The sequence below is a fragment of the Larimichthys crocea genome, chromosome III, assembly GCF_000972845.2.
Source record: "Larimichthys crocea isolate SSNF chromosome III, L_crocea_2.0, whole genome shotgun sequence".
NCBI classification, from domain to species: Eukaryota; Metazoa; Chordata; class Actinopteri; family Sciaenidae; genus Larimichthys; species Larimichthys crocea.
Genome location: NC_040013.1, coordinates 2,121,863 through 2,135,840, shown reverse-complemented (window position 1 = coordinate 2,135,840; position 13,978 = coordinate 2,121,863). Strand labels below are relative to the sequence as shown.

The 13,978-nt window shown below is 43.3% G+C and overlaps 1 protein-coding gene across 1 annotated transcript; it reads left to right on the top strand.

Moving 5' to 3' along the window:
• The first annotated feature begins 1,250 nt into the window (after window positions 1-1,250).
• On the top strand, window positions 1,251-12,960 carry LOC104933656 (TBC1 domain family member 10A). The gene is made up of 9 exons (XM_010749160.3): window positions 1,251-2,019; window positions 3,986-4,085; window positions 5,932-6,039; window positions 6,254-6,360; window positions 6,453-6,567; window positions 7,568-7,633; window positions 8,049-8,238; window positions 8,333-8,487; window positions 10,874-12,960. The coding sequence occupies exons 1-9, from the start codon at window positions 1,829-1,831 to the stop codon at window positions 11,456-11,458; spliced, it is 1,617 nt and encodes a 538-aa protein (XP_010747462.3). The 5' UTR covers window positions 1,251-1,828; the 3' UTR covers window positions 11,459-12,960.
• The last annotated feature ends 1,018 nt before the right edge of the window (window positions 12,961-13,978 follow it).

Sequence of the window (13,978 nt, the reverse complement as noted above, 5' to 3'; positions counted from 1 at the left end):
TCAGGAGTGACATTGAGACAATTATTAATATAAGCCAGCAGTGGGTAAAGTCTGTTAAGTCTGTAAAGTCTTAGTAATGCAAAGTCTGTTAACATTTAAGCTTAAAACATATAACTAATATTATACTTTTTTTCTAATCTCTAGTTTTTCATGCAGCTGCTCTGTTACCTTAAGAACTGTCTATTTCTATTTTTACTCTGCTCTGTGACGCACTTTGGGCTACAATTCTGTATGAAAGGTGCTATATAAATAAATAAAGTTGAAGTTGATATATAACACCAGCAGCTATGTCCTTAGAGGTTCAAATACTTAGTTATGTCAACCAAAAAAGGCAAATCTGGCAGCCATACAGTATCTGACAATCCTAGCAGCCCATAAATAATATTTTATTGACCCCCGGGCCGTACTTTGGACATCCCTGGTCTAGACTTAATTGTTGGGGATTTACTTTGTGGATTTGCTCTGAAGCAGATGAGTCAAATTACAGACATGGGACCAAGTCACACATGTGCAAGTCACAAGTAAGTCCCAAGTATTTTTTTCTTGGGCAAGTCAAGTCAAGTCAAGTCCTGTAACAGGTCAAGGCAAGTCCTGTAATAGGTCAAGTCAAGTCAAGTCAAGTCTTTTAATGGGTTGTCAAGTCCTGTAATGGGTCGTCAAGTCAAGTCAAGTCCTGTAATGGGTCGTCAAGTCCTGTAATGGGTCGTCAAGTCCTGTAATAGGTCAAGTCAAGTCCTGTAATAGGTCAAGTCAAGTCAAGTCAAGTCCTTTAATGGGTCGTCAAGTCAAGTCAAGTCCTGTAATGGGTCGTCAAGTCAAGTCAAGTCCTGTAATGGGTCGTCAAGTCAAGTCAAGTCCTGTAATAGGTCAAGTCAAGTCAAGTCCTGTAACAGGTCAAGTCAAGTCAAGTCCTGTAACGGGTCAAGTCAAGTCCTGTAACAGGTCAAGTCAAGTCAAGTCCTGTAATGGGTCAAGTCAAGTCAAGTCCTGTAATAGGTCAAGTCAAGTCCTGTAATGGGTCAAGTCAAGTTAAGTCAAGTCACTAAGTCTCAAGTCTCCATGTTTGGTTCAAATACTTAGTTAGTCAACTAAAAAAGACAAATCTGGCAGCTATACAGAATCTGACAAGCCCATAAATAATATTTCATAGGCCGCATGAAGTCTGACCGCGGGCTGTGATTGACCCCCGGGCCGTACTTTGGACATCCCTGGTCTAGACTTAATAGTTGTGGGTTTAACTTAGTGGCTTTGCTCTGAAGCAGATGAGTCAGATGAACTGCAGAGGACAGACTGAGACAGCCAGCAGACATGAGACATGTCCCTCCTTCAGTCCGCCACTAGAGGGGGAGGTGACGGAGGATCCAGCCCGGGACGGTGAGCTGAACCGGGGCTGAAAAATCTGTCCAACACACTCATCGAGGGGGGGGGATGACAGCAGCAGCAGAGCCGGGGACGACGCCGTTAACCGACAGCATGAGAAACTAGTTAGTGCCCCAGCTCTAACGTGGTTAGTTAACACCTGCTAGTTAGTTTGTCAGAACTAGTTTCAGAGCTAACTTTAGCAGCCTAGCCTAGCCGAGCTAACGGTCGCCTAACGGCTAAAGAGACTTTTAACGGCGGGAAAAAAGTTTAAAACAAAGTGTAGAAATCATGGCGTCGATGGTGTTTGAGTCTGCGGCGGAGCAGTTTTGACTTTTTCTGGGTGGAGGTGGAGGTGGAGGAGGTGGTGGAGGAGGTGGAGGAGGAGGTGGAGGAGGAGGAGAGGGGCGGCTGTCAACAAGCTCGCTGACGTTAGCTGATCCCGGCTAAGCCCGTTAGCTCCGCCGCCATGGCCGACACGGAGAACGGCCGCCAGCCGCCGGACACGCGGAGCATCCGGAGCATCCGGACCGTCAGCAGCAGCCACATCGACGACGAGAGCTCGCTGGGATCCGACTCGGAGATCAACGGCTTCACCAGCGACAGGCAGACCGACAAGTATGGATTCATCGGCGGGGCGCAGCAGTACACGGAGGCGTCGTGAGTCCTAACTTCTGTCTCTGTTTGTGTGTGTTTGTGTGTCAGATTTAAAAGTTGTGAGCATGTTCAGCAGGCATGTGGAAGTTAGTGTGATGAAGATGATGATGATGATGATGATGAAGATGATGATGGGGACATAGCACAAGTTGTGTCAGTGTGTCTGCAGACAGAGCGTCCAACCAGCTGCGTGGCACAATGTGTCATTTATGCCTCACACACACACACACACACTCTGCACATTAAAATGCATTTAAACACACACATACATACACATTAAAATGGATTTACACACACACTGCACATTAAAATGGATTTAAACACATACACACACAAAATGCATTTAAACACACACACACACACTACACATTAAAATGGATTTACACACACACACACACATTAAAATGCATTTAAACACACACACACACATTAAAATGCATTTAAACACACACACACACATTACAATGCATTTAAACACACACACACACACACTACACATTACAATGCATTTAAACACACACACACACACATTAAAATGCATTTACACACACACACACACACACACACTCTGCACATTAAAATGGATTTAAACACACACACACACACACATTAAAATGGATTTAAACACACACACACACACACACACATAAAATGCATTTAAACACACACACACACACACACACACACACACATGTGGTGTGCTCCTCTCTCATTCACTCTTTAATATGACTGACTGTGCAGTTATTCTACAGACCAATACTAACATTTTAAAAACCAATAAAAGTTGCGTACAAATGTTCTCTAACTATTTTGTTTTCATTGTCACACTTCTTTTTTTTATTATTATTAATATTACATTACAAACCAAATGTAACCAAATCTAAACCAATCATGCGTGAACAAATCTAAAAAACAGTCCTTCCTTTCTTTCTTTCACATCTCAAGTCAGATAACAGAATAAACTTTATGAAACACGTTAAACTTGAACTGGATAAAATGGATTTAAACACACACAGACATGTGGTGTGATCCTCTTTCATTCATTTTTAAATATGACTTACTGTGCAGTTATTCTGCAGGAAAAATAACATTTGAATTCATGCATTCATTCATGCTTTGAGGCAAGTTTTCCCCTAAGAAGGCCTTTGTTGTTTCTAAACTCAGCTCTGTGGGTGTATTTTGTATTTTGTATTATGTGTCCTGTTTGTTATCGTGCTGTAATTGTGTCTGCAGATGCAGTACATCAAATCAAATCGAATTAATACTGTGCATGGTCCCATTAAATAAATGAATGAAACATTTTTTACACAGACATAGTGGAAGGAGTGAGTGAAAGTTGTGTTTTGGAAGTATTGGCGAACTTTTTTTGGCTCACCGAGGACTTACTTACAGAACTTACACAGTTTGTCAGTAATTAAAAAGTGGAGTATAACGTACTGCTGCACTGACTCCTTTTTTTAACTCAGAGAGGGCCGTCCCGAGTTTAAAAAAGAAGTTCTTTGAAGACATCTGAACCCTACAATTACAGGCCTGTGCTGATGAGATAATGACACAGCATAGTGAAGCTTCAGACCTCATTCATAACGTAGGTTAGACTTCTTTTTTTTTCCCTCCTTCATTCTCTCTAAATGTTTTGAAGTGAGCGTACATCACAGGACGGTCTGCAGCTCTCTGCGGTCGAACGAGGCTTTGCTATTAAATCGGCTCGACGTTTGAGTTTTGTTCTTTTTATAGTCTCTCCTCGAAAAAAGAAAAAGGTAGGAGTTGTTATTTTTGACCGGTTTTCGCGGCGGCCACACACGCAGATCTGATGGAGCGTGCAGAAAGATGTCACACCCTCCCTTCCCACGGAGAGGCAACCGTCTTCTTATGTTGATCCAATTTTATTTTATTGGATAATATGAACTCTTTTCACTTCTCTAAGATTCAAGTTTAATATTGATTTAATGTTGTGTGTGTGTGTTTGCAGAGCTAAGGATGTGCCTCCAGAGGTCCTCAGGCAAAGAGAGGTGAAGTGGCTGGACATGCTCAGCCACTGGGACAAGTGGATGATCAAGAGATTCAATAAGGTCAGTTTAGTTTGTACGTCCTGCACCAGGATGATCTAGATCTGAATAGTTTTTAGAAACTTGTTCACTCCTGAGCGGTTTCGTGCACAGACAAGGCAAACAGTGCCGCTCAACTATTTGATTGCACAAGGACAAGACGTTTGTGGACACATTGTTTTGCAGCTTCACTTGTCAAGCTGGTTTTGTGAAGGAGAGAGAGAAAAAAAAAAAACGCTCTCAGCGATTCAGCACGGAGCTGCAACTTCACCTCTTTTCCATGAGTCAGCAGCAGGGCAGGACACGACCCGTCTCTTTATTGCCCCATGTGACAAATTGACAGTCTCAGATTCAGGGTGGGGTCCGCGTTGACTTCCTGCGAGACAACCATGTAATAAAGGTGTCGTGGGTTTAAACTATAAGCTGTTCTCAAATGCACGACGGCCTTTCAGAGTGAAAAGCGCCTCAGGAGAAGAGGGAAGGGTTTGCATAGTGTGTGGGTTGGGTTTCAACAGTCACGGTTTCTGATCCGTTATCGAGCTCTGTTAGTTTACATTGACTTTACAGCAGACTTGCTCTCCTTGGGGAAGTGTGCCAGTTTTATTTCAGAATAACAAACTAACTCTGGTGTCAGCGACACGTCAGGATGCAAGGATTTCAGTGGCTTGTGATCAGGGATGGGAATCGAGAACCGGTTCCGTGTGTTTCACTTCCATGGAATCGTTTGGCAGTTTATCAAACGATTTGCTTATTGATTCCAGAAAGCACGAATCACGTAACTTACACAAGAAGTTACGCACACTCGATTCCAGCAAGCAAGACTAATTACGCCACGTAACTTACGCAAGTTTCGCACGTGCAGTGCAATCAGTAGTAAACAATGTCACCTGCTCGGTTCAAACGCTCCAAAGTTTGGCTGCATTTGACCAAAACAGACGGCAACAGGGCGTTACATTTAGAAGATGACCATGACGAGAGAGAGAGAGTCTGGCAGCTGTACTAGTACTCGCTCCAGTTCACTACCTCCTCTAGATGATGCTGATCAAACTGTTTGTTCTCCTTTTTTTCCCAAATGAGAATCGGTAAGAGAATCGAATCGTTAAGCAGAATCGATAATGGAATCAGAATTGTAAAAATCGTATAAATTCCCATCCCTACTTGTGATTCTGTATACAGCCGCACCTCTGCTGGGACATCTTACCCAAGCTGATGTTTATCTGTAGCGGCAACTATCCCGTAAAAAAGGCAGCTAAGAGGCTGAGTCGGCTCTTTACTGTGACACGTTAAAGTCACGTCAAGTATTTTCACTAATGTTTATTAACTAATGAGTAACAACAAACTTAAATTAGCATAACGTGACAAACTAACACTAGATGAAACTGCGATACGATTCAGTATGAGATGAAAATATTGGAGCCTATGTTAATCTCTTCGTCTAACTCTAGGTAAAAAAAAAAATCAGGTGAAAACACACCCCATGTGTCAGTAACAGGAGTAAAGGTGATCTGGTGAACGTGTGCGATCAAAACAAACACAGATCTGACCTGATCACCTAAAAATAACAGAGCCGTCTGTCTGATTTTAAATCCGAGTCTGACTAGATCTCACTATAAACATTAATGACGACTGTTCATGTGTCTATTTCATTATTTACACCTGTGAAGTCAGTACGAGTCGATGTTTTTTATAATCTGACGTGCTTAAACTCGCTGAAGTCAAGAAAATGAACCGATACCAAGTGACACACTGCTGTTACCACTGTACACACTGTACCAGCTTACATAAAGCCTGCCTTGGCTTGTGGTAAACCGTTGTCCTGCTTGATATGATCACATTTATTTGATGAAAACCTCGTTCCTCTGTGGCTCAGGTGAGGCTGCGGTGCCAAAAAGGAATCCCTCCTTCCCTCCGAGGCCGTGCATGGCTGTATCTGTCAGGAGGGAAGATGAAGAAGGAGCAGAACCAAGGAAAGTTTCAGGTCAGAGAGGTGTTTCTTTCACTTCCTCTTCACATTAACTCTTCTTAAGCTGTATCTTTCGATTTCAACTGAAACTGTGACCATGTTACTTCCCTTTGTTTGAGACAACACAGCTGACTGTTAGATCAGCTTTAGATCAGCTTGTTTAAGAGCTGATAATGCTTTGTGTTGTCAGTGTAAAGGCGTCTCACAGTCTTCTTCATGTGTTTGTCAGGAGCTGGATAGCGAGCCCGGGGACCCCAAGTGGCTCGATACGATCGAGAAAGACCTCCATCGACAGTTTCCTTTCCACGAGATGTTTGTGTCACGGGGAGGACACGGGTGAGGCTGTCCGACGTGACGCGACACGACATGCCAAAGTCCTGTTTGACGATCAATCTGTGTGTAACTGTTGACGTTTTGACCGTCCACAGGCAGCAGGACCTGTTCCGTGTTCTTAAGGCCTACACTCTGTACAGACCAGAGGAGGGATACTGCCAGGCTCAGGCTCCCATCGCTGCTGTGTTGCTCATGCACATGCCCGCTGAGGTAACACTGCTTTGTTTGGCAGTTGAGTTATTGCTTGTCTGAAGGCTTGTTTGTATTTTGGTCTCTGTGAAATCCACCCTAAAATATATAAAGTATGATCTTTCCTGATCATAGTTTACAGCCCTGTTTTAATCTGTGACCTTGGACAGGGCTATTTTTAAGCTGAAGAGCACAGGCTGTACAGATGATGTCACCTGGGGATAAATCCTGGAGCTTAACTTTTGTTTTGACAGCGGCCACAGTTTTTTTGTGTGAAGATGTAAAAGCCTCTAATTCCGATAAAACGTCGTCATATTTCAACAAAATTCTTTAAATCCAGGTTTCGAGGTTTGCTCAGTAACTAAAATCTGTCTCTGTAAACGTTTAGGGAGAGAACTAGTCAATGCAGTAACAGACCGGGATTCATATTTGACCAGCACTGCCTAGTTTGACAGTTTTTATTTGAGTTTTTCGACTTTGTTGACTCACTGAGAATGACTTTTCAATCACAAGGTAGCCACACCCTGAAGCACACCCCCGCTTTGTCGTGTATTTTACTCTAAGCCATAATTTTAATAAATAAATATCAAGCTGTGTGCAAGAAGACCTGAGGAATGCAGGTTCTGGAAGCTCTCTAATTCATACTGTAAATGAGAGAAAGTTACTAACTGTGCGAAGTTCAAGCCGTAATGCTCGTTCCAGCATTCCCAGCATTGTTGTTAGGCTAGGTAAGTATTATCAACTGACCTGTGAGTTTTCAGTGTAAAGCAGCAAGTTTGTAGACTTCAGAATTACAAAATGATAGAATGTGTTGAGAGGAAAGTTCTCAACAAACTGCTTGAGCAGTCATGAGCTAAAATTACCCGACTGTAACGACTGTAGAGGATCCAGATTTCTAACCTTAATGTTGTGAGGAAAACAAAGTGGGTAGTTATTTCCGGTATTAACCTGACTTCCATGCAAACACGTGGAAACGGGTCTGCTCAGTTTCCTGACATCATCTGTGTGTGTGTTTCCACAGGATGCCTTCTGGGGACTGGTCCAAATTTGTGAGAAATATCTTCCTGGTTACTACAGTCCTGGCCTGGTACGACGTGTGCACGCATGCATGATGACAGAAATGCAGAAAGACTCTGATTTCATCTGGCAAGAACTATAATCCAGATGAATTTACGAGGCTTTCGCTGTGATAGCAGTAAAAACTGGAGTTGTTGCTGCTGCAGGATTAAGTGTGATGCAGTCGGTGTTGAAACCAACCGACGGGGCGTTGTCAGTCTGTCAGAGACATAATTCAGCGGTGCATTACTCGCTCACTGAACTATCTTGTGTAATCAATTTTGCCTGGAGGTTTCGTCATTATTGTTTTTGTACAATTCATTTCAAATTGAAAAGACGTCCACATCACACACTGACTGATTTGTTTTTAATGGATGAGTCTCCGCACACGCACAATGGCCTTTTGTTTTTTCCCGTTGACTCTTTCCTACCTGTGTCTCTTTCAGGAAGCCATACAGCTAGACGGAGAGATCCTGTTCGCTCTGCTGCGACGCGTCTCCCCGCTGGCCTTCCGACATCTGGAGAAACACAAGATCGACCCCATCTTCTACATGACTGAATGGTTTATGTGCGCCTTCTCCAGGACGCTGCCCTGGGCCTCGGTGCTGCGTGTCTGGGACATGTTCCTCTGCGACGGTAACACAATGGCTCATAGTGCCGGAGATGCAGCGGTGCCAGATGTTGGACACAAACTCTGATACTCATTATAGCTCTTTGCTCTCTCTCTCAGGAGTGAAGATTATCTTCCGTGTGGGTTTGGTGCTGCTGAAATGCATGCTGGGTACCCGGGAGAAGCTGAAGGCCTGCCAGGGCCAGTATGAAACCATGGAGCTGCTCAGGGCCATCGAGCCTCGATACATGCAGGAGAGCTTCCTGGTCCGAGAGGTAACGGCAGAATGTGCATTTTCTATGCTTAAGTCCCGCCCCTTTTCGCTCAGTGCTCCAATCACAGTCGAGCAAGCCTCTGTCAGAACCTCAGCCGCACATTTAATAGTGTATTACAGTCGTCCCTCGCTATATCGCTGTTCACTTTTTTTTTAGTGTAATTTTGCTTTTTTTACAGTGTACTGTACAGTATGAACGCACATTGTGTTCTGCGTCCTGATTAACTACGGGCAGGCACGGACTGATAATCTGGCATACCGTGCATTTGCCCGGTGGGCCGACGTGCTATTTGGGCCGACATGTCCCAGTAGATCACACAGCCCAAACACACTGTTAGGCCGGTCTTAGCTATGGGCAATGCGGGCGGCCGCCCAGGGCGCAGTCTCCGTGAGCCCGCGTAGCGCAGGGCGCACAGCGCATCTAGGGCGCAAGAGAAAAAAATTCGCCTGGTTGTGGGCTGGGCTGGTCCAAAATGCCAGTGCCGATTTTTTTGTCCCAGTCCGCCCCTGACTAAGGGAGTACTGTGAAAAATGCATGTAAAAAAAAGTGTATAAAAGTGTGTGGTTAGGAGTTTTACGGCCTTAAAACATGTATAAAACTTACTTCGGATTTCGTTTATTGCGGGTTATTTTTAGAACGTGTCCCCCGCGATAAACGAGGGACCACTGTAATGCAAACTGGATTGTTTTTGTAGGATGGCGAGGGCAGGACACAGCTGTTCACGAGTTAATAATGAGTCATAATTCTGTAGCTGCCTCACTCTGCAGTATTTATTACTAAACATGCAGCTCTTCTGTGGCCGATGTCGTCATGATCTTTAAGCAGCAGAAGTTAAGAGACTAAATATAAAAGAGCAGTCTTACATGTGAATATGCATATGTAAATAGAGAAAGTTTGCTCAACTGTCATTGGAGCACAGAGCGATAGGAGGCGGGGCCATCTTCATCATATTTCTCCGTATCCACTGCTTGATGAAATCTACAACCCAAATGACATTCTTCAGTTGCAGCTTTTCATTAACTGTCACACATTACGTATTTATTATTAGGGATGCACCGAAAATGGCCCAAAAGTGCATTTCGGCTTTCGGTGAAGTGGCCGAATAGTGGCGTGACGCAATTGATGCAATGAAACAACGTGCGCGGTGATCTGGCCAGGGTTGCTGATTCTTTTCTCATTCACACACAATAAACCCACGATGCAGGATATAGGAGGAAAAAAAAGGCAAGAAATACATCATACACTGCTCTTTAGCGGAGCTATAAACTTCTCTCTAAACTACGGCATCTCACACATGCGAGGTGCGTTCAATGACCGTCGAAATGACTATGATGCGTTCACGGAAATTCACCGGAAATATCATAAAACTAAATAGTATTTCTTTCAAGAACAAATTAACAGTGATTAAAACAACATGGGCTTTCTAACAGTATGAATGAAATAATAATTATACTAGCTGGAAATTCTACTGGAATATTTGAAGGATATTAAATAAACATTTACTTTCTTTGAAAAAACATGTCTACAAATTTATTCTAGGCTATTTATGCAATAGTAAAAAAACTGCATTTCATATTCGGTTTCGGTATTCGGCCAACCATTTCATTTTTATTCGGTTTGGGCCGAAAATTTTCATTTCGGTGCATTCCTATTTATGATGTTCTTAGTAGTTTAGAGTCTCTATCCGCTCAAATAACCAACTTTATTCTACCTTAAAGAGACAGTACAGATCATGCAGTCGATTATTTAGAAAATGTTACAAGAAACGAGGCATTAACACAAAATTTGGAGGTTGTGGAGGATATTTTGTCTTTGTTTACGTCTTCCTGCACAGCCTGTCCAATCACAGATAGCCAGAGCTAGTGTTAGATCCAGTATTAGATTCAGAGAAAGTAAAGTTGTGCATACGTCCTGTTATCAGCCATAAATGTACACAGACACATCCTAAGGTTTGCTCAAGATGTGAACAGTCCTTGCTCATGACAAGAAGTCACATGACGCTGCATTAATCCTTTAATGATGTCGCGGAGTGTCGTGTCACTCGTGAACAATGGCTCCTCAGAGCTGCAGTCGAGGAAACAGCAGCGACTCTGAGAGTTGAAGTGATACAGAGACAGAGTGAGCCGAGTGCTGGCTGGTCAGTGTCTGGATCCTGTGCCAAGCTTTGTGTGAGTCTCTGTTCAGGCTGACAATCCGGCCTCTTATGTGAAGGCTTGTCTCGGCTGTGGGTGACCATGCATCCGCACCAGCCCCAAGCTCTTTGGCATTTACCGAGCTCAAAGTTCAGAGCTATAACACGATTATCAAACATGGAAGGAACATACTGTTTTCTGCACGCTATAGATGAATGAGCTCTGACCCGGTGACGTGTCTCTTCCTGCCACAGATTCTGGAGGTGCCGGTGACGGCGCGAGACGTGGAAAGGGAGAATCACACCCAGCTGAAGCGCTGGAAGAAGAACCGCGGGGAGCTGAACTTCAAATCGCCCCCGAGGATGCACGGCGCTCGCCTCATCATGCTGGCCGAGCCGCCGAGGCGCCAGGACCTCCGGCAGAACCCCACCATCCTGCTCGAGATGCCTCCGCCCGCCTCGCAGCTCAAGAAGGGCAAAGAGGAGAAGAAGAGCAAGAAGAAGAAGAGCATGAAGAAATCCAAGCCCATCGAGGAGATCCCCAATCCTTACTCTCTTCCCACTGACCCTCCGCCTCCACCTCCACCTACAGACCCACCAGCCCCACCTACAGACCCACCAGCACCACCTACAGACCCACCAGCCCCACCTACAGACCCACCAGCCCCGCCTCCAGTCAGCAGCGAGCCCCCGGAGACTGTGCCACAGACTGAAACAGACTCACCTCAGCAGCAGGAGCAGGAGCGAGCACCTCCTACAGACCTTCACCCCGCCAAAGAATCTCCTTTGCAGCGATCCACGCAAAGCCTTAGCAGCACAGAGCAGGACACATACCTGTAGCTCTGCAGCAGTCAGTATAGGTGTGTATGTGTGTGTGTGTATGTGTGTGTGGACGAAGCACCAGCGCCCTTCAGCCAATCACCAGCCGGCCTTGCCAAAAGGGTCTCCGATCGGCCAGCATTGCTATTATTCAAGTCTCGGACTGTTTTGTATTCACGTCAGACGCCGTTTTGCCTTCGATATTATCAGTATACACTAAAGAATCACTGACGCTTACGCCACCTCTCCACATGAAGCTGATGTTACCTCCTCAGAGTATTTCCAGGGAGACGCGTTACTGAGTTATTGGGAGCAAAGTGCAGAGTAGTTTCAAGGTTTATCTGGGAGCTGTGTGGCAGTTTCAACACTAGTGAGAGTTCAAACTGTGTCCTACAAACTTCACGTTCTGTTCACTAGAGGGCAGCCTCTCCTTCCTGTTACATTCCCTGTTCATCATGCCGGTCACAGCAGGGACGGGATTCCTCTAAGGACGTTTGGGAGGTCTTATTATTCTTCAGATATCGAGCTTGTTTTCTCTGCAGCATTTCATGTTTTACACTCTTAACCTTCCTTTTTCTCTACAAAGCACTATTTATTTATAACATTCTCTGTATAACATTCACTGTGCCAGGCACTTCCAGCCACTTTAGAGCAGCGCTAACTCACCTTACCTTTGGCAGCAGAGAGGAGAAAACACTGGACACTCCTCACCTCGAGTGCGACACATTCCTGCAGACCGTCTCCTGCCAAATCTATAAACTGTGCATGTTTCCTGTGACGTTGCCGTTGCTCAAACATCCAGTTGTCGGAAGCCAAGATCATGTTAGTGTGTTGGGTCTGTATCTTTTTTTATCTCTTAAATATTTTGCTAGAATTTCCAAAGATCAAGACTTAAGGTGACCTACGACCGCTTACCTGTGTGACTTTTTTTGGGGATGTTTGTTGCATTTCGTTTTCAAAAGCCGGCCGAGATGTTTCAACGTTTGATGGTCCAACTTTGTTTTCATGATTAAAAAAAAAGGTAAAGGGACTTTTGACAAACATAAGCACTCGTGCTTGTGTATATAATTAATATAAAGTCTGCATGTTTTGGCCAGATATAAAAAGTTAACGGGGTTTAAACAGATAACACATTTTCACTCGCCAATAGTTTTTTTAGTCGCTTATATTTACACACTTCACATTTCGCTGTTGTATTTTAATTTAATGCTCATTGTGTAGATACGTCATGTAAAATAACAATTTGTTTTCTAATGGAATCTATTTTTCAATCTATAATGCTTATATTTTATTGAGCGGCTATCAAAACATTTGTAACACTATAGAAAAAAAGAAAAGAAAGGAAAGACGTTTGACACCTGAAATTTGTTGGTAACATTGCCAGTGAAAATGTTTTTCTTACTCTAAAGACAGGTTGTTTTTATTTTACCGTACATGTGGGTTATAAAAAAAAAAAAGATGTTTGACAACCATGAGACAGTTAAAACTTTACAAATAAACCTTTGTTTAAAGCTGACTTCAAATCTTTTGTTTCGCCTGTTTTTTATTTCTTGTCTGTCTGTCTGTGTAACGGCCTGTTTTCATCACCAGATGGCGTCACAGAGTCATCACAAAGTGGGTACACCTTGAGGGGTCTTCAGGGATTACGGTGTCTCGACATGTTTAAACTCTTAAGTCGATTTTTAAATGTATTAAAACATACGATGTAGCTGTAATATATCGGCTCTGCTTTGGAACCAAAGTTCAGAAATGTATTCAGTCAATTAGTTTAAACTAATCTACAAAGCAACACATTAAATTAAATGTTTTATTAAGACTGTCTGTGGCCTGACCATCGATCAGTGGATGAACATGTTTTACAGCAATGATAGTTCATGAACATCGTTAAGAAGGTTTGAAGCGTCATTCATTCAGTAAACCGACATATTTAATGGATATTTCATATTATATATTCAATGCATAACAATAACCACACAGGATGATTGATAAAGTGAACAATGAACCGTGAAACGAGCAGAGATGAGCTTTCCTGATATGTTTTTTTAACTTTTGTACAATTAAATTCTGTATTTTTATTTTTTCTTCCATACTCCATTCTCTGAGCTCTTTGGTTGTTTTAACAGTTGTTTTTAGTTTGAAGGTGAATGTAACGTGTTCAGGTCTTCTCTAAAATCTATATCGAAACTTTAAAAAATATCAGTTTCAGTTAGCTTTCTTCACAGAAATTACTAAAATGCTGAGACACAGATCACCTTTGTAGTTTAGAAAAGTCTTCTTACGCCTTTTCGAGGTGTTTCGAGTCTTTATGTTGAACCTGCACGTTTCAGAGTGGAATCATATAACTCCTGACAGATATGTGGTCTGGGATGTCTCAAGCTTCCTAAATACAGTGATGATTAGTCAAATTACACTATCACTGTTTGTGTAATGACTAATAACTCGGCACTGTCAGCTCCATGGCCTCAGACAGGACTACATGAACCCAGTGTTATCAAACAGGAGTCCGTGGTCTGCTCTGTATCTGTCTGGGCATTCTGGTTG